Source organism: Paroedura picta, chromosome 11 (assembly GCF_049243985.1).
Source record: "Paroedura picta isolate Pp20150507F chromosome 11, Ppicta_v3.0, whole genome shotgun sequence".
NCBI lineage: Eukaryota > Metazoa > Chordata > Lepidosauria > Squamata > Gekkonidae > Paroedura > Paroedura picta.
The window spans coordinates 863,917-881,360 of record NC_135379.1 but is presented as its reverse complement, the minus strand read 5'-3'; the positions used below and the strand labels follow the sequence as shown (position 1 = coordinate 881,360).

Below are 17,444 nucleotides of genomic sequence, written 5' to 3'. Positions count from 1 at the left end.
GGGGATGGGCACTGACAAGGCCCTGGCTGAATGGTGCATGGGGGGAGATGGCAGGGCAGGGGAAGTTGAGTTCTCCTCTACCCACCCTGTGGCTCTTCCCTGCCACGCGCGTCTCTGCCTGGGCCCGCCTGGGTCTTGGCCACGGTCAAGTGTCCAAAGCTTCAGCCCGGTGCCCCCTGGAGCTGCCCCCTTGCAGACTGTGCCCCTCCTCCCTCCTGCCAGGTGGCATCCTCTGCTTCCTGCCTGGCTGGCAGGAAATCAAAGGAGTGCAGCAGCGTCTCCTGGAGTCTCTGGGATCACACAACAGCCGCTACCTTGTCCTGCCAGGTGAGGAGGAACTCTTGGACTTTGGCTTCGGGGCAGCAGGAAGAACGGGGGTGGGGGAAGGCCTCATCACATTCAGCCACTGCAGTTTCGGGGGGGGGGGGGTCATGGCGTTCAGCAGGTCCCACATTGGCCCCTGACACCTTCAGTTACCAGGACCAGGCAGCAGGTTATGCAGAAGGCCTCTGCCTGGGGCCTTGGCTGGGTAGACCCTATGACAGACCAGGCCATATCCTGTGCTCGACAGTCCAGTGCCCAGTCTTCAGCTGGGGGCTTCGCTCCCCCTGTCTCCTTCCCCTGTATGGAAGAGCCGGGAGCCCCAAAGTGCTGGGGCCACGGAGGCTGCTTGTTGCCCTCTCCTGGGACTGGGGGCCTGGTGGCTTCCTTGCCAGCAGCTGCCTGGGAAACTACCCTTGTCCAAAGAGCAGTCAACCAACTCCTTGTGCCGTGTGTTTTGGGCGGGGAGGGGTAATCACTGCCTTCTCCCCCCTCCCCAGTTCATTCCAACATCCCCATGATGGACCAGCAGAGCATCTTCCCTCGGCCGCCTCCTGGGGTGCGGAAGATCGTCCTGGCCACCAACATTGCTGAGACCTCCATCACCATCAACGACATCGTGCATGTGGTGGACAGCGGGACCCACAAGGAGGAGCGCTATGACCTCAAGACCAAGGTGCGCCTGTGGGCTTCTCCCAGGGCCCGTCCCTTCCGCCGCCTGAGCAAAACGCGTGCCTGGTCTGGGAGCACCTCCCTGGCCCACCGTAGCAGAACACTTTGTGTGCAGTCAGTTTGAAACCACAGTGAAGGGCGGGGGGTCCTGGGAGTCCTGGGGCTTTTAGTAGCCAGCCACCGCCTGTCCCAGCGTTCTGGGGCTCCCTTCGCAGGCTGCTGAGAAGACCTTTAATTTCTGCCGTGTTTCCAGGCCACCCTTGCGTGTGGGGCCCTCCCAGGGGGCTGCCCCAGGGCCCTCTGCAGTCACGCTCTGTGCTGGGAGGGCCTGTCCCTGAGACCGCCGTCCGGGGGGTGTCTTTTGGGGGCAGGTGTGGTCCTGACCCTCTTCCTCTGCTCCCAGGTGTCGTGCCTGGAGACCGTGTGGGTGTCCAAGTCCAACGTGATCCAGCGGCGGGGGCGTGCCGGCCGCTGCCAGTCGGGCTTTGCCTACCACCTCTTCCCCCGCAGCCGCCTGGACAGGATGCCCACCTTCCAAGTGCCCGAAATCCTCCGCACCCCTCTGGAGAATCTGGTCGTCCAGGCCAAGCTCCACATGCCGGAGAAGACGGTGAGCGACCCCCACCTGGGCAGCCCCTGAGGGGACAGCCTGGCCCTGCCAGGGTCAAAGTCTCCTGCCCCTTGGGTCAGGGCTGAGAGTTTGGGTCTGGAGAAGGGCTGGAGGCTTGGCTAGCGTGTGGGCACATTCGGAACTAGAGCCGGCGTGGGGAGGAGGGGGCTGTGTGCGTCTCCTCACATTTCACGTGTGCTTCGGTCCCAGGCTGTCGAATTCCTCTCCAAAGCCTTGGATAGTCCGGACATCAAAGCGGTGGATGAAGCTGTGATCCTGTTGCAGGAGATCGGTGAGTGATCAGAGGCAGGCGGGGAAGGGGCGGGGGGGGGGAGCTGTGGCCAACTCAAGGGCCTGTTCCTCTGGCTTCTGAGAACAGAAGAGGTGCCACGTTGGATCAGGCCAGTGGCTCCTCCAGCCTACCACTCTGTGTCACACAGTGGCCAAAACCCAGTCCTGGGGCCAGTGTGGAGATGGCTTCCCTTGCCTCTGCTGGTCTGCTCTCAGAGGCAGGCCCTGCCCTGGCTGATGCCGAGGCCCTTTCAGGTGTGCTGGACCACCGGGAGGGCTTGACCACTCTGGGCAAGCGCCTGGCTCAGATCTCCACGGACCCTCGGCTGGCCAAGGCCATAGTGCTGGCCTCCATCTTCCGCTGCCTCCACCCGCTCCTGGTCATCGTCTCCTGCCTCACGCGGGACCCCTTCAGCAGCAGCATGCAGAACCGCACTGAGGTGGACAAGGTGAGGGGCGGGGAGGGGGCTGCTTTGGGGGCGGGGAGGGGGCCAGCGAGGGAGGGCACGTCAGCCGCCTGACCCCACCGCCTTCCGCTTTCCTAGGCCAAGGCTGTCCTCAGCCAGGAGAGTGGCAGTGACCACTTGGCTTTTGTTCGGGCCGTGTCTGGCTGGGAAGAGGTTCTGCGCCGCAGGGACAGCCGGGCGCGGGACAACTACCTGCAGGACTACCTGCTGTACGCACCCAGCCTGCGCTTCATCAACGGTGAGGCTTCTGGGCCGTCCTAGTTGGAATCTGCCTGGGAGAGGAAGGGGGCAACTGGCCACAGACCCTGGCCTTCCAGTTGAGGAGCCCTGTGGCAGTGGCTGGCCAGCCCCACTTCTTCCTTCTGTGCCTGCAGGGCCCCATGAAGGGGGGGGGGCTGTGGCAATAGCGGGAGAGCCGTTCCTGGCCCTTCCGTTCTCCTCCTTGCCAACCCATTGCTCTGTTCCGCTGCTGCCTCCACAGGTCTCGTCAAGCAGTTTTCGGAGAATCTCTACGAGGCTTACCTCGTGCCAACCCCCTCGGACTGCCTCCTGCCATCGTCCGTGTGCAACCAGTACAGTGAGGAGGAAGAGCTGGTGAAGGGCGTACTCATGGCTGGGCTGTACCCCAACCTCATCCAGGTGAGGCCCCTCTCCCTCCCTACTCGCCAGCACGGTGCCTGATGCGGGCAGGAAAGGGCTGCTGAGCCACAAGGACTCCCTCACCCCCCTGGCAGTGTAGGGGGACAGGGGGAGGCTGGGAAATTTCCCCCAGGAGTCCTTTCCCTCACCTGTCACACCCTGGAATGCCTGAAGAGTGGATCGCAAAGGCCAGACACACCACTCTGTCCTTCACACAAGCCCCCCAGCCCCATCTGTATGTGGCCCAGGACAGGGGGCAGAATGCTGGAAGGGGCAAGAGAAGGCCTGGGGGGGGGTGAGAGCATGTGTCGCCACCTCCTGCTCCTCGTGTTTTGTCAACCTCCCCCTTTGACTCCGGACCTTTGCCATAACATCCTTGGAGCTGCCTCTGTGGTCCAGCATCAGAGAGAGGGTGTCAAAGGAGGGTGATGCTGTTCTCTGCAGACTTTCGGTTGCCCCTGGGTGCCCCCTGGGCACAGGACTTAAAAGCTCCACTGGATCGCAGGGCCCTGAATGCCTTGGGAGTAAAAACTTAAGCCCGTCTTTCTCGGTGGGCAGAAGCAAAGCAAGCCTGTGGAACAACACTCCCCCCTCAGTCCTGTGGTGCTCAGGCTGCATCTGACCGGGGGTCCGCCCAAGTCAGTCCCGGGGGGCCCGTCTGGCTGGGTGGCTTTTCACATCCCCGGCTGCATGTCCTCTTGTCACTGGAGATTGAACCGGGGACCTTCTGCGGGGGGGGGGGGGGGGGAGCTGTTGCCCTGCCCCCAAGCCACCTCCTGGGCCTCGGTTCGCTTTTCCTGGGCCTCATCCCCAGACTGGCTGACGCGTCGTTTCCCCTCCTCCTGCCCCAGGTGAGGCAAGGCAAAGTGACCCGGCAGGGCAAGTTCAAGCCCAACAGCTACACGTACCGGACAAAAGCTGGCACCGTCCTCCTGCACAAGTCGACCATCAACAGGTGAGCGAGGGGCCCTGGGGGGGCAGGAGGCCTCCTCAATCCTCTGGAGCCTCTGGAATTTTGAAAGGGGGTGGGGGGTGCTCCAAAATGGCAGCCCCCCCCCCCCGCTCACTTGGCGCAAGGATCGTATTGCAGGAAAGGCAGGAAGAGAAAAGGAGCCCAGGAGGAGGGAGGGGGAAAGAGGAGAGGGAACGCAAAGAAGTGCGGCCTGCCAGGGAATGGAGCCACGTGCTGGTCTTAGCAGACCTCCAGCTCCCTGCCGGGAAGCGCCTTCTCTTGCTGGAGGGCGTCCCAGAGCACACTCTGCCTGACCCCAGCTTTGTCCGCTTTCTGGGGAGCTCCATGGAGTCAGAAGGACGCGTTGGAAAGCACCACGGAGCCCACGGGCACAGCCTCAGGGGACCCTGCTGCACAGAGACTCCAGAGCAGCCAGCAGCCTCTGCCGGCCAGTGCTCTTCCAGCGCTCGGCCTCCAGGGAGGCAGCCTCGGGCTCATATGACAGCTAATAGCTGCCTGGCCCACGGAGGTGACTCTGGGGAGTTTGTGGCCACAGCCACGTTTGGCCTGCTGCCTGTGCATTTCCTTTGGCTCTTCCCCTCTCTCTCCACTTCCTCCCCTCCACGGATCAGGTGGTTCACCTCTCTGGGGTCTCTTTTCTTCCCCCTCACCTTCCATCCTTTCCTTTCTGCAGAACTTCGGGTGCCGCCCCCCGCCCCCCCCCCCCCATGTCAGGCAGTTGCCCTGTTCTGTTCTTGTGTCCCGAGCTGCATTCCACTTTTGGAGATTAGATGCCGCTGCTCTTAACCACAACACCAAGGGGAGTCTGAGCTCCTTTTGTCAGATACTTCCTGAAAACTTGGCTGGTCTCCCAATTCGGTTTGGTGCTAACCCAGCAGATGTGGCTGCCTGGAAGTGTGTGCCCATTTCCACAGGGTCTGTGAACCGGCTGAGTAGTGCTCTCCCACGGGCCTCTCTGGCTGGCTTCCCTCGCAAGGACTGTCCGTTTCCTCCTCTCCTCAGCTTGGGATCCCTCCCCCCCCCCTCGCGGCTCTTTCTTCCTCCAGGGCTTTAAGTGAGGTCTTTGTCTGAGGCTGATGGGAAGTTCCTCAATTTTTGCCCCTTCCCTGCAGGGAAGCCTCGAAGCTCTACAGCCGCTGGTTGACGTACTTCATGGCGGTCAAGTCCAACGGCGGGGTGTTTGTGCGCGACTCTTCCCAGGTGCACCCGCTGGCCGTGCTGCTCATGACGGACACAGACATCCACGTGCGAGGTGAGTGACCCCGCCTGACAGGGAGCCAGCCAATTGTCTTACGGTGTTCATTTATATCCCGCCTTTCTCCCCAGTGGGGGCCCAAAGGGTTTTTTCTCGCGTTCCTCTTTGTTGTCCATTTTATCCTCGTAACAACCCTGCAGAGGAGAAGAGAGCCAGAGTCCAAGAGCACCTTCAGACTAACCAGATTTGTGGCAGGGGAGGAGCTTTGCTGAGTAATGATGGCTTCTCCTCCTGCCGCAGTTTTTGTCTTTGGAATTTGAAGACATGAGGAGGGATTCCCATGAGCTCCTCCCCAGCCACAAAGGGGCTGCCAGACTCTGGCTCTTTTCTCTTGCTGCAGACAGACTCCCATTGCTGTCCATCTCGATTGCCCCTTGTGGGGCAGCTGAAGTGGCGAAGGGGTGCCTCGCCCAAGGTCACGTCCTACAAGCCTCTGTGGCCCGAGACAGCATCTAGTCCTCTAAGAAGAGCTGGTTCTTAGATGCCGCTTTTCCCTACCCGAAGGAGGCTCAAAGGGGCTTCCAGTCGCCTTCCCTTTCCTCTCCCCACAACAGACACCCTGGGAGGGAGGAGAGGCCGAGAGAACCCTGATATTCCTGCTTTATCAGGGCTGTGACTAGCCCAAAGTCACCCAGCTGGTTGCCTGTGAGGGAGGAGTGGAGAATCAGACCTGCTTAGCTGGATTAGATTCTGTCGCTCTTCATCACTACACCCGGCTGGCTGTCATGAAAGTAAAGGCAGGTTTTTACCTATCTTGGTGCCTCTCAGCCCTGGATTGGGCTGCTCCGGTTTGGGGAGGGGGGGGGGCTTGGCCGCTAGTCCCCCCCAGCATCAGTCCTAAAGTTGTGTGCCCTACCTCTTGGCTGTCTGTTTCCTCTTTCTTTGTGTGTCTTTTCCCCCCAGGGGAGGGGCAGCAGCACTTACTCACCTGGCAGTGGGCTGGGATGTGGCTCCCCACTTGCACGGAGGGATTGTGTCCCACCCCTTCCGGCCAGCCGAGCAAACTAGCTTGTCCCTTCCCAGAGGAAAGGGGTCTGCTTTTCCCTCTGCGTAGAGGTGCTTGGAGGTAATGTAGGTTTCTCCCTGCCAGGCAGCAGGCATATCCTCCTTCTCTGGGCTCAAGGAGGCTCCCTTGACCTGTCTGGAGAGATGGGGCCAGTCAGGGAGAGGCTGCTGGGGCTGCAAATTCCTGGAGGCATGGGACTGCTGCCGGCCTCCGTAGGCGTGCTCCCTACACAGCTAGGCCTTTTATAGACCACTAGTGCATGCTTTAAGTCAGGGGTCTCCAGTGCAGGGTCCGAGGGCACCGTGGTACCTGCTGAGACCTTTCCCTGCAGCTCCCAGGTGGGGCTTTTGCCCTGCAGTGCTTCTGATTGGCCACGGGAATTTTGATTGACTCTTCATAGTCTTGAAAATGTTGCTTTGGTGACGGCAGCCACTACACCACAAGGACCTTTGTTGGGCAGCTGGAGGTAAGCTGTGGCAGCCATTTTGTGGCTCGCTCTGTCTCCTTCAGCAGCCATTTTGTGACTCAGCTCGCCATCCTCAGTCATAATTCCAGGCTCAGAAAGCTTGGGGACTGACCCCTGCTCTTGAGACTTTGATTCCGAAGTGGTTGCTTGGGGAAGGAGGGGGAAAGGAGTCAAAGGACGAATTCCCCGGCCAGAGGCTGGCTCCCTGGGCCTGCTTGGCACGTCCTTCTGAGGGGCTCCACTTTTCTTGTCCCCCCAAGACGATGGCTGGCGGGCGACGGTCTCCCTGGTGGACAGCGACCTGCTGGTGCTGGAAGGGGACTCGTACACCATCCGGCTGCTGCGGGATTTCCGCGTGGCGCTCTCCCGGATGGTGGAGACCTGCCTGTGCTACGAGATGGCGGCCATCCCCAGCGACCTCCAGCACCAGCACAGCCAGCTCCTCGACATCCTGGTGGATCTGCTGAAGGGCCCTCCCGGCAGCTTTGGCGCTTAGTCCCGGCCACGGAAGAAGAGCCGGGCTGGACGTGGGGACTTGTAATTTGTACAAAGATGTTGACAAATGTTTATTTAAATAAAGTTATATTTATCCCTTGTGACATCCATCTGTATCCATCTGGAAGACTTCTGGGGCCTGGCCCCTCCCACCGTGTCAGCTTTGGCATGGGAGAAGAGTGCCCCCCGCCCCAAGAAGCGTGGCACACGAAACCCGCCACCCGCATCTAGGGGCATTGTGCCCCACAGGGTCTGCAGGCGACGATGGATCGAGGCTGCGCTTCCAGGCTGGGAAATGGTGCATGAAAGAAAGGAGGACTCACTCCCAAGCCAGGCCGGTCCTCTGCTTGCCCGGGGCGAGTCTTGTCAGGCCAGGTGGGCAGTGGGGGATGTGGGGAGGGGGGGAGCACTGGAGTCCTTGCTCAACACTTTAAAATTTTTTGTTTCTTGTATCCAGTTGCCTCGGTGTACACACAGCCCAGGCCTTGGTCAGGAGAAGCTCCCTGGAACTTCTGGGGCAGGCTGGACTCCCTGGACTGTATGGCTCCCTGGGGCTCTGCCAGGTGGGTGGTCCTTCATGCGCCCCCTGAGGCCTTTCTGCTGGGAACTAAGGCCTCTGCTCCCTCCCTCCCTCCTCCTTGCCCCCGGTTCTCTGGCTGCAGGCTCTTGGGATTGGGGAAAAAATACGCTCTCCGATGTTGACATCATTGGAGAGGAGCATGGCAGAGAAGGCCTCAAAACTCAGTGGGCAGCCTCTCCTCGCCCCTCTCTCTCTCGTTGGCATCCTCCACACACACAGTGCCAGGAGTGCAAAGCAATGAGAAGGGCAAAGGAGGCTTCCCCTGAGAGCCCGATGGAGGGGAGGGGGGGCTGCAGCCTCTGTGGGTAAGAGGCCTCCTCTGGTGCCCGATGTCCAGGCAGGTGGTGCTCCAGCCCCCAGGGGGGGGGTCTTGGGGCACCTGCCAGCCCCTTCCTAGGGCAGGAGCATTGGAGAGGCCTGAAGCAGCTTTCCTTGGATGCAGGAAGGGGGCATCTCTCAGCCTCTGGCTTGCGGGGATGAAGTGGTGGGGATTCATTTGCAGCAGTTCACGCCCTGCCTCACGATTCGCCTGGAAGGGGCTCAGAGGCTGCTCAGAAGCTGTTTTGCTGCAAGAGACTGAGTGGCTTGAACTCTTCTGACCGATTCTGGGTCCTCCCTGCCACCTGGTCTTGTCTCCATCTCGTGTCCCCGACAGTCTCCTTGTGATCGGTGTTGTGTTTTCTCTGTGTGATCTGCAGTGGGCACATTTGCCACTTTTTTGGGGGGGGGGCAACACAGGGCTCTGGGTCCAACCTGGCCTGTGACAGTGGATAGTGGGGCCACGCGAGCGGCCATTTCGGGATGCTGCAGCTTTTTCCAACAATAAAGAAAGGGATGCAAGCCACTGTTGTTGCCTCTGGCTCTTTTTGACTGGCCGGGTTTCATACATTCTTGCAGGATAGGAGTGCCGTGAATGACAGGGAAGCAGAGGTGGAAGTACATGGGCCATTTTTGCAATGGAGGGAATTCCACAGAGACCGGTCTGCGGTCTGGCAAGGGGGCGAAGGCCAAGGACGAACGGGAGGAGCTCCAACAGGGTCTCTCCACGTGCGGTCAGTGGGGGTCAAGGTGGCCGGTGGGGTTCTGTGGGAATCCAGAGGGGCTGCTGCCCTGGGGGGGGGCAGCCCCCAGGAAGAGCCTAGGCCAGAACAGGGCCTTTGCACATGACAAATGAGGGAGGCTGCCTTAGGCTGAGTCAGACCGTCTCCATCCACCAAGCTCAATCTGCAGGGTCTCAGGCAGGAGTGTGCCTTGTTTGTTTTCCTCCCTGAAGACGTATCAATGGGTAGGGCTTTCAGAGGAGAAGCTTAGGGGCCTGGATTGAAACTGCATATAATCAAGCAAGGAATAGGAGCAGTGCAAACCTGCCTATGGAGGAGCAGAGCGGTCCAAAGGAAGAATTGGCTTCACTGTGGAGTAACAGGAGCCTGAAGGTGTTGAGCGAGACGGAGCCGACAGATTTCAAGCAGCATCGAGTGGGGGATGGGACTGGCTAGAAATGGGGGGGGGGGGATTTCACCGTTGGGATAGTTCAGCCATGGGATGGGATGGGATGGGCTGCCTCAGGGGGCGGGGAGCCCCCCCTCCCTGGCAGTCCTCCAGCAGTTCTCCTGGATGCTGCTCAGCGGGTGGGGACTGGGTGGCCCGTGTGCCCCTCGCCGCTCTCCGGGGCTCCGCGGTTCTCCGACGCCTCCTGCCTGACCATTTCGACTGGGGGTGCTGGGGCCCTTCCCAGCCAGCGTGGGGCATGCGGCGGCCTCAGACCGCGTCAGACCCAGCAGTCCATCCAGGGCGGTGTTCCCTGCTCAGGCTGGCAGCGGCTCTCCAGGGAGCCTGGCGGAAAAGCGCCTCCTCCTGCCCGCCTGGCCTCTTCCACCCGGCGAGCCCAGCATCCCAGCGGCAGACTACATTTCCCGGCGTGCTCGGGGCGGCGGAGTGCGCCTGCGCCCCTGGACTCGGACGCCGCCGCCTCCCTGCCAGCCGCTGCTGCAGCCGCCGCCCCCCCCCCCCCGCCTCCCGCGAGCCGCCTTTGTCCTGCGGGCGGGGCGAGATGGAGGCCCAGGTAAGGGGCAAGAGTGCCTCTGAGCATGTGGCGGCGCTGCTCCGGAGGGAGGGGGAGGGGGCTTGTCTGCTTACTGCAGCTGGCCCAGGAGGCTCTGGCCGGCCCGCGCAGAGGGAGGCGGGGGCGAAAGGCGGCTTCCAGAGGCTCAGGGACTTGGCTGCCCCCCACCCCCCATGCACGCCCCGGGGTGGGGTGGGGTGGGCTGCGGGGCTGGCCTGGGGGCGATCCTGCGCCGGTGCGCGTTCCGTGCGCTGCGCGGCTGGGCTCGACGGGGCGGGGGGGGGGCGGGGGGGGGGCTGGCGCTCGCCTGCTGCGCTGCTTGGCCCTGGGGAACTGCCTGCCGCAGGAGGGCCGGACGGAGGGCGAGTAGCCGCGATCCGGCCCCAGGGCTCCCTTTCCCGGCGGCCTCTCTGAGCCCCCCTGGCAAAGGGAAGAGTCCGGGGTCTCCCCTGAGAGCCAGGCGGGGCATGGTGGAGAGCGGCAGCCTCGGAGATGAAGGGCCAGGCCCCGTTCTCTCAGAGCTCCCTCGGCCCCACCCGCCTCCCAGCGTGTCTGCGGTGGGGGGAGGGAGGGAAGGCGATGGTATGCCCTTGGGGACTCTTTCGGGTAGAGAAAAGGAGGGGGCCAATCCCCAGCATTTCTTCTTCTTCCCGCTGCCTGTCCAGCGGCTCAAGGGCCTAATGGAGGGAGCCGTTTTTGATCCTAGCCTCAGTCCTGGTGGGGGGGTGGGGGTGGGAGGGTGGAGGCACAGCCAGCGCAGAAATAAATAGTCTAAGAACGAAGGGGGGTGCAGAACTGGGACCGGCTGGGTGACCAAGGGGCAAAATTCATTCAGGACGTCTCTCTCGGGGGTGGCAATTCTGCAAGGTTTGAAGCCCATCACCCCTCCCCCTTTTCTCGCCAGAATCTCCCGCTGGCACCCAAAGCAGTCACATCTGGGTGGTCTGGGTGGCCCAGGCTGGCTGGGTCTCGCCACATCTGGAAGCTCTGCAGAGTCAGCCCAAAGTGGGATTTGCCCAGGCCGGGAAACGTCTGTCTGGGCTCTCCAAGGCATTCCTGGACTCAAACGGGATTCTGCTGCTGCAGACCAACACGGCCCCCCACCATCGCCCTAGAGGAGGCAGCCGCTCACGCCCACCCCCAGGAATGCCCACCCCCAGGAATGCCTCTGACCAATGGGGGGGGGCGTAGTCGCCTGAGAGGCCTGCCTGAGCTGTCTCTGACCTGGCCAATCTGGATGAAGACGGAAGCGCGCAGCCCTTCCCTGCTGCAAGCCATTTAATTGGGGTGGGAAAGGAGGGCAGTCCCGCCCCCTGACAAGCTCCGGGTTCTTGGAAGGGCCCGCCAGGGGTCTGCAGGCCGGGCTTCTCTTTGCCAAGCTGTTCACCCTGGCTGGGGCAGCCGCAGAAAGCGGTCTGTGGGCCCGGAGGCGGGCAGAACCCCTCCCGTTCGGAGGCCTGGCGTTCCAGCCGGGCAGGAGGCGTTGAGAACACGAGATCAGGGCAGACAGCGGCGAATCTTTTGGATTCAGTTCAAAGGGAAGCCTGTGGGACTTCCTCTCTCTCTCTTTCTCTCCCTCGATGGTCTCTCATGCCTTGGGGTCAGAATTCAGTGCAGCTAGCTCCTGTCAGTGCTGTCGGCAGGGGCAGGCTGCGGCCCATTCAGCCACCACCGCCACGCACAGCCAGATCCCCGCTGGACCCACGGACTGTCAGGGCCTGCCGCCTCAGTGTCCCGCCTGGTGGCTGGGATGACAAGGTGGGTTCCTTCGGATCCGGCTTCTCCCACCAGTGGGATGGGGGCCCAAAGTGTCTCCTTGCTCTCTCTTTTATCCTCCCTACAGCCCTGTGAGGTAGAGTAGGCTGAGAGACCCACGTCACCTCAGCAAGCTTCCATGGCACTAGTGGGGAGTCGAACCTGGGTCTCCCGGACAATCATCCCACACCCCACACTGGGCAAGACACGTTTGGAGCGGCAGCCAGCTTGGTGCGGTGGGGAAAGAGCAGCAGCAGCCTGTAATGTGCCCCACTCCTCCTCTCCAGGCCCCTGGTTGGGTGACCTTGGGCTGGTCGCAGCTCTTTGGATGCCCCGGGCAGTGGGAGTGTGCGTCCCACAGAGGGCTCCTCCCCTTGGCTTTGCTGTGGTCAAGGCATGCGCGAGCAAGCGCCTGCAGGGCTGGTGGGTTGAGAGACGGCATTGACGGCCCTGCGATGCGGTTGGTGGCCCTGTCCAGCCTAGTGGGAAGCCTGCCTCCACAGCCCTTGCTCGTCCGGCCCTTCCCTGGTGCTCCTCTCGGTTGGCCCCTAGCCCAAGGGGCGTTCCCTCCCCTGTGGAAGAGCACCAGCCGTGCCCCTCTCCTGCGTCCCTGAAGCAGCGCCGCTCCGTCGGTTGGGGATCGCAGGGTGCTGGGGGTGGGCATCAGCGGCAGACCCCGAGGCCGGGCACCAGCCACCTACTGCCTTGCAAGCACTCCGCCCCCAAGGAGCCGCTGACCGACCGACCGGGGCTGCCCAGCAGCAGCAGCAGCCAAGAAGAGGGAGGAGGGAGGGCAGCAGGCAGGCGGTGCTGGGCCCTAACCCGGGAGCAATGCTTGGCCTCGCTGGGTCCGCCCACGGGGCTCCTGCCCGAATCACCCCCCCCCTGGCCCGCTGCCACCTTCTCGGGAACAGCAGCCCCGTTCCACTTGGGGCCCCTCTGCAGACGGCCCTGCTGGAGCTCCCCGCTGGGAGGTCCCCCAAGTGTTTTCTCGCTGCCGCAGGTGAGGTTTGAGGACGTGGCCGTCTACTTCTCCACGGCGGAGTGGGCGGAACTGGCGGGATGGCAGCGGGACCTGTACCGGGCCGTCATGGTGGAGAACTACGAGGCCGTGGCCTCTCTGGGTGAGGATCTCACGGGCTGCTCCTCGGAGGCCCAGCGGGTGGCTTGCATGTGGGGAGAGTCCTGGGGGCTTCTGGGGGGCGGCAGTGGGAGGCCCCCGTTGCTGCAGCCAGGTCTTTTGGGGCTAAACAAACAATGACGCTGGGCAAGGCACCGAAGGTGGAACAGAAATTTTACTAGAATCATCAAATGGCTTCTGTTTCCATAGAAACAAAACATACTGTTGTCCCGGGGATAAATTCTCAATGGTCAGAGCTCAAACCATTTCCAGGAAGCGCCTTGTGTCCGCTAAGCCTCATCGGAAGAACTAGAACCAGGCCTTTAGTGGCAGCAGACGCCGACACACAGCCCTACAGGAGTCAGCGGTCAGCCCTTGGCCTGGTCCTGGAACTCCAAAATTGGGAGCCCTTGGAGCAGGCCGAAGGGTCTCTGGGGAAGAGGCTGGCAGGGCGGAGGGGAGAGTTGCAGGCAGGTTCTGGAGAGGAAAGGGGCAGAGGGGGACCGAGCCCAGGTCAGGCTAAGGGGGGGGGGGAGAAGTTGCAGTAGGCGAAGAGGGTGGGTGGTCCTTGAGCTGGGCTAGCCGAATCCGCATGGTTGGAGGGGCATGTTTTACCACATCCCAGCAGACGGTGCCCATCCCTGGTGGGAAACCTTCAGCAGACACGGTAGGGGCAGGTAGCCGTGGCTCCCTCCTTGTGGGCCCCGTGCCCCTCCTGTCCCCTCCCTGCTGCAGCTGTGCCTTGGGCATGCCGCTGCAGGCGGAGAGCAGGCCCTTTGCACGGGCACAGGGGGCAGCCTCCAGGGCAGGGAGGACGGCCTGCACCCCCCCCCCCGGCCTGCACTTCTGGGATCCTGGGGAGGCCGTAGGTGACGTGTGACTGCCGCATCGCTTTCTGTTCTCGCTGCAGGGTACCCTTCCAGGAAACCTGAAGTCGTCTGCAGAATAGAGCGAGAAGAGGACCCCTGCATAGAAGAACCCCTGGAAGCCCCGCGGTGGAGGAGACCCCCGAGCCCCTGGCTGGGTGAGTCTGTGGGGAGCAGCTCGGCCACGGCTAGGGAACGCGGTGCTGACCCTGTGGCGGTTCTCCCACAGATGCTCCGCGTGGGGGCGGGACACCCGTGCGGAGTGCCTCTGGAAGCCTTCTTTATGGCTGTGGCAGCCATAGAGCAGCACAGATCTTTCTCTCCGTCAGAATATGACATAGACACTCCCGTGCATGAGGGAAAGATCAGTGGGAGGAACATGTTCAGAAGGACAATGCCTGAACAATAAGGAAAAGAACCTTAAACTGTTTCAGTTTCCAAGAAAAGGAGAGCCAGCATGGTGCAGCTAGAGGCAGCCCTACTCTGGAGAGCTGGGTTGGAGTATCCACTCCTCCTCCCCCGGCAGCCAGTTGGGCTACTCACAGTCCTGTTAGAGCTGTTCTCGCAGAGCAGTCCTCTCAGAGCTCTCTCAGCCCCACCTACCTCACAGGGTGTCTCTTGGGGGGAGAGGAAGGGAAGGCGGTTGGAAGCCACTTTGACATTCCTCCAAGCAGTGAAAGCAGGGTATAAAAACCAAGTCTTCTTCTCAAGTCAGCAGTAATTGGGGAATTCGACACACAGAACTCTGCAGTCCGTGCTGCTGCTGCCCAGCATTGGCTGTGCCATCACGCTGAGCTTCCCTTGAGCCGGAGGCATAGAGTGCCCCCCCGCCCCCCCCACCCCCCCAAATACTTGAAGGTGGTCTAGTGCTCTGGCCATACCTGGATTTTAGGTCTCCCACCCAATGACACATTTCAGTGTTACGGTAATTTATAACGAGGTGGTCTCCTTCAGTCCTGGGCACTGGAGTAAGGATGTGCTTCTGAGTCCCACGGGAGACCTTGGTAGCCCCTTCCCAAACAACAAGCCGTAAGAAAGGCCAAAGAGCAGCAAGACGTGAATCGGCAGCAAGGGGCGCGAATCCAACTGGGACAGTCCTACAAAGAGCCACTCCAAAGGCAGCGGCCAGGAAGGGCCGGACTCGACTGGGGGGCCCCGCAGAGCCTCCTTCTCAGGGCTGGGGATCCCAGGTAGCCAGAGAGCCCATGGCAGGGTGGGTCTCCTACTCACTGGCCAGGAGAGGCGGGCGGAGGCGAGGGGCCATCCAGAGAAGCCCCTGCCCGGACGCGGCCTGAAGTCGAGTCAGTTCCCCCAGGCCCAGTCTGCCTCTGCAGACTGGCAGTAGCCCTCGGAGCACCTCCCTCCCTCTGGGCACCTCTCTTGGCACAGGAGCAGTGCCAGGCTTGGCTCTACATCAGTGAGAGCAGGAATCTTTCCCTTTCTCCCAGCAGGAGATGAGATTCGGATGGCAGACGAAGAAGGCGAAAGGGCAGGCCTCAGCATGCAGAGCCCCGTCCGGCGCAGGGGCAGGAAGAAGAAGGACCCCTCGATGGGCATGGAGAGACCGGCCACCCGGGCGAGGAAGGCCCCTGCCAAGACGGAGGCCGAGGCCCTGCCCCGGGTGACGCTGAAGATGAACCCGCCCAAGTGCCCCGAGTGCGGCAAGAGCTTCCTCAGCAACGTGGCCATGACCATCCACATCCGGACCCACACGGGGGAGCGCCCCTTCCGCTGCCGCCTCTGCCCCAAGGCCTTCCCCTCCCGGGGGGACCTGAAGCGCCACCTCAAGACGCACCTGCGCCAGAAGGAGCCCCCCAGCGCGAGCTACGTCCCCCGGGGGAAGAAGTGCCTCACCGCCAAGCTGCAGCTCCTGCGCCAGCTGGGGGGCTCCCCGGGGCCCAAGAAGCCCCACACCTGCCCCCAGTGCGGGAAGAGCTTCAACAAGAAGCAAGACCTGCGCAAGCACCAGGGGACGCACTCGGCCGAGCGGCCCTTCTCCTGCCCCGAGTGCGGGCGCCGCTTCCGGCTCAAGCAGATCTTGGTGGCCCACATGAAGGTCCACGTTGGGGAGAAGCCCTTCGCCTGCGCCCAGTGCGGGAAGCGCTTCCGGCAGAAGCACCACGTCGAGAGCCACCAGCGCGTGCACACGGGCGAGAAGCCCTTTGCCTGCACCACCTGCGGGAAGCGCTATGCCCAGAAGCAGCCGCTCATCAGCCACCTGCGCAGCCACACCGGGGAGCGGCCCTACGCGTGCGCAGAGTGCGGGAAGTCGTTCCGGAACCAGGCAACGCTGACCATCCACTGCCGCATGCACACTGGGGAGCGGCCCTACTGCTGCCTGCTGTGCGGAAAGACCTGCAGCCAGCTGCAGCACCTCAAGAGCCACCAGCGCGTGCACCGTGGCGAGCAGCACCTCCTCGCGGCCGGGGACACCAAGGCCCTGGCGCAGAAGCGGGCCCGGGAGATGGCAGAGAAGCCCTACCCCTGCCCCAGGTGCGGGAAGCGCTTTCGGGATGAAAGGATCATGCAGGTCCACGTGAAAACCCACGAGGACAAGCGGCTGCCAAAATCCGGGTCCTCACCCGCCGGCACCATTCTGGGCCAAGACACCGTGCCTTCCGCCCGGCCGGTGGGCAGAACCGTTAGCAGACGGGCCGGTGCGAGCAAGAAGCACGCTGCTGCGCCTCAGCCAGGGGCCGGGGCCGGGAGGAGGAGGTCCTTTGCTTGCAGCGACTGCGGCCGGAAGTTCCCGCAGGTCAAAAACCTCACCCTGCATCGGAGGAGACACACCTGACGGGAGCCGCTTCCCTCCGCAGTGGGATTCTCTTGCCTGGCTTTCGCGAAGGCCCCGGAGAGCCGCTCCCTTGGGTCGGGGGGACTCGCCTGGTGACCCTTTTTGCGTCACAGAAAGCTTCCTTGGAAAAGAGGCCTCGAGTCAGACCTAATGAGAATCAGAAGCCTTCGATCCATTGAAGCGGACTCTAGCTTTTCCCAGAGACCAGCTCTGAAGAATCCAGTGTAACTTGAAAGCTTGCGTTCTGCATAGTTTTGCTCTCCGGCGGGGTCTTCTTTTGCTCAGGCTGGAGTTTCTTACCCAAACATGGCTGAGCTCTGGGTCTGGCAGGATGCTTCCCCTCGAGGGCACGCACTTGCCCCGGGCAGCCATCCTGGTGCAAAGGCAGCCGGGCCGATGCTGCGGACCAGAGAGAGCCCTGCCCTGCCAAGAACTCCATGTCGCAAGCTGACTGCACGGCAGGCCCCTGCCAGATGGCATGGCCAGGGCCCCGAGAGAATCCTGCAGTTTTGCAAAGTGGACCTGCTGGGCGCTCTGGCCACGCCCCTAGCCAAGAGGCCTGTGGGCTGCGGGGCCTCCTCAGGAGTCTGCCAAGCACAGCTGGAGGGTGGGCCCAAGTGGCTGAGGGCTCCTTGGGCATCAGAGCCTGCTGCTTTCTGCTTTAGAAGTCACAGGAGGGTTCCCAGCTGGCCTGGGACACTTGCCGCCATTTGGCAGCAGGAGCTTTGCATGCCTGCCAGAAGAAGAGGCACCTACCTGAAAGATGGCGCTCCAGACCCCCTCCCCCTCTCAAAGGTGGGAAGGGGCGCTGCTTTTTGCTGAGGGGAGCCCCTGGGCTGGACGTGACCATGGGCTCTCTCACCGCAAGAACTGAGCTCCTTGCAGCTTCTCTCCACAGAAATCGGTCCCGGTTTGCAAAGAACCACCGGGCATCGTGGCCTCCTGGAGAGGAGGGGGCAACATTTGCGAGTTGGAAGAGAGCTGGGTTGTGTATCTCTTTCCTGCCCAGCCTGCCAGTGCTCTAGTCGTGTGTGTGTGTGTGTGTGAGCGCACTGGTCCTTGTGGGTTTGTG

The 17,444-nt window shown here is 62.3% G+C and overlaps 2 protein-coding genes across 5 annotated transcripts in view; both read left to right on the top strand.

Moving 5' to 3' along the window:
* Window positions 1-7,301, top strand: part of DHX30 (DExH-box helicase 30) — a 28,647-nt gene extending 21,346 nt beyond the window's left edge. For all 4 annotated transcript variants that reach the window (XM_077304321.1, XM_077304320.1, XM_077304322.1 and 1 more), the window contains 10 exons: window positions 223-327; window positions 822-997; window positions 1,397-1,603; window positions 1,814-1,895; window positions 2,150-2,343; window positions 2,440-2,599; window positions 2,843-3,000; window positions 3,852-3,955; window positions 5,086-5,225; window positions 6,961-7,301. In XM_077304321.1, coding sequence (XP_077160436.1) covers window positions 223-327; window positions 822-997; window positions 1,397-1,603; window positions 1,814-1,895; window positions 2,150-2,343; window positions 2,440-2,599; window positions 2,843-3,000; window positions 3,852-3,955; window positions 5,086-5,225; window positions 6,961-7,196 — 1,562 coding nt within the window. In that variant the 3' untranslated portion in view covers window positions 7,197-7,301. The remainder of the gene's footprint in view (window positions 1-222; window positions 328-821; window positions 998-1,396; window positions 1,604-1,813; window positions 1,896-2,149; window positions 2,344-2,439; window positions 2,600-2,842; window positions 3,001-3,851; window positions 3,956-5,085; window positions 5,226-6,960) is intronic.
* Window positions 7,302-10,587: 3,286 nt separating this feature from the next.
* The window catches only part of LOC143820848 (uncharacterized), a 34,184-nt gene continuing 27,327 nt past the window's right edge, over window positions 10,588-17,444 (top strand). Inside the window, exons 1-4 of the mRNA XM_077304172.1 lie at window positions 10,588-11,595; window positions 12,596-12,716; window positions 13,623-13,736; window positions 15,027-16,369. Coding sequence (XP_077160287.1) covers window positions 11,428-11,595; window positions 12,596-12,716; window positions 13,623-13,736; window positions 15,027-16,369 — 1,746 coding nt within the window. The 5' untranslated portion in view covers window positions 10,588-11,427. The remainder of the gene's footprint in view (window positions 11,596-12,595; window positions 12,717-13,622; window positions 13,737-15,026; window positions 16,370-17,444) is intronic.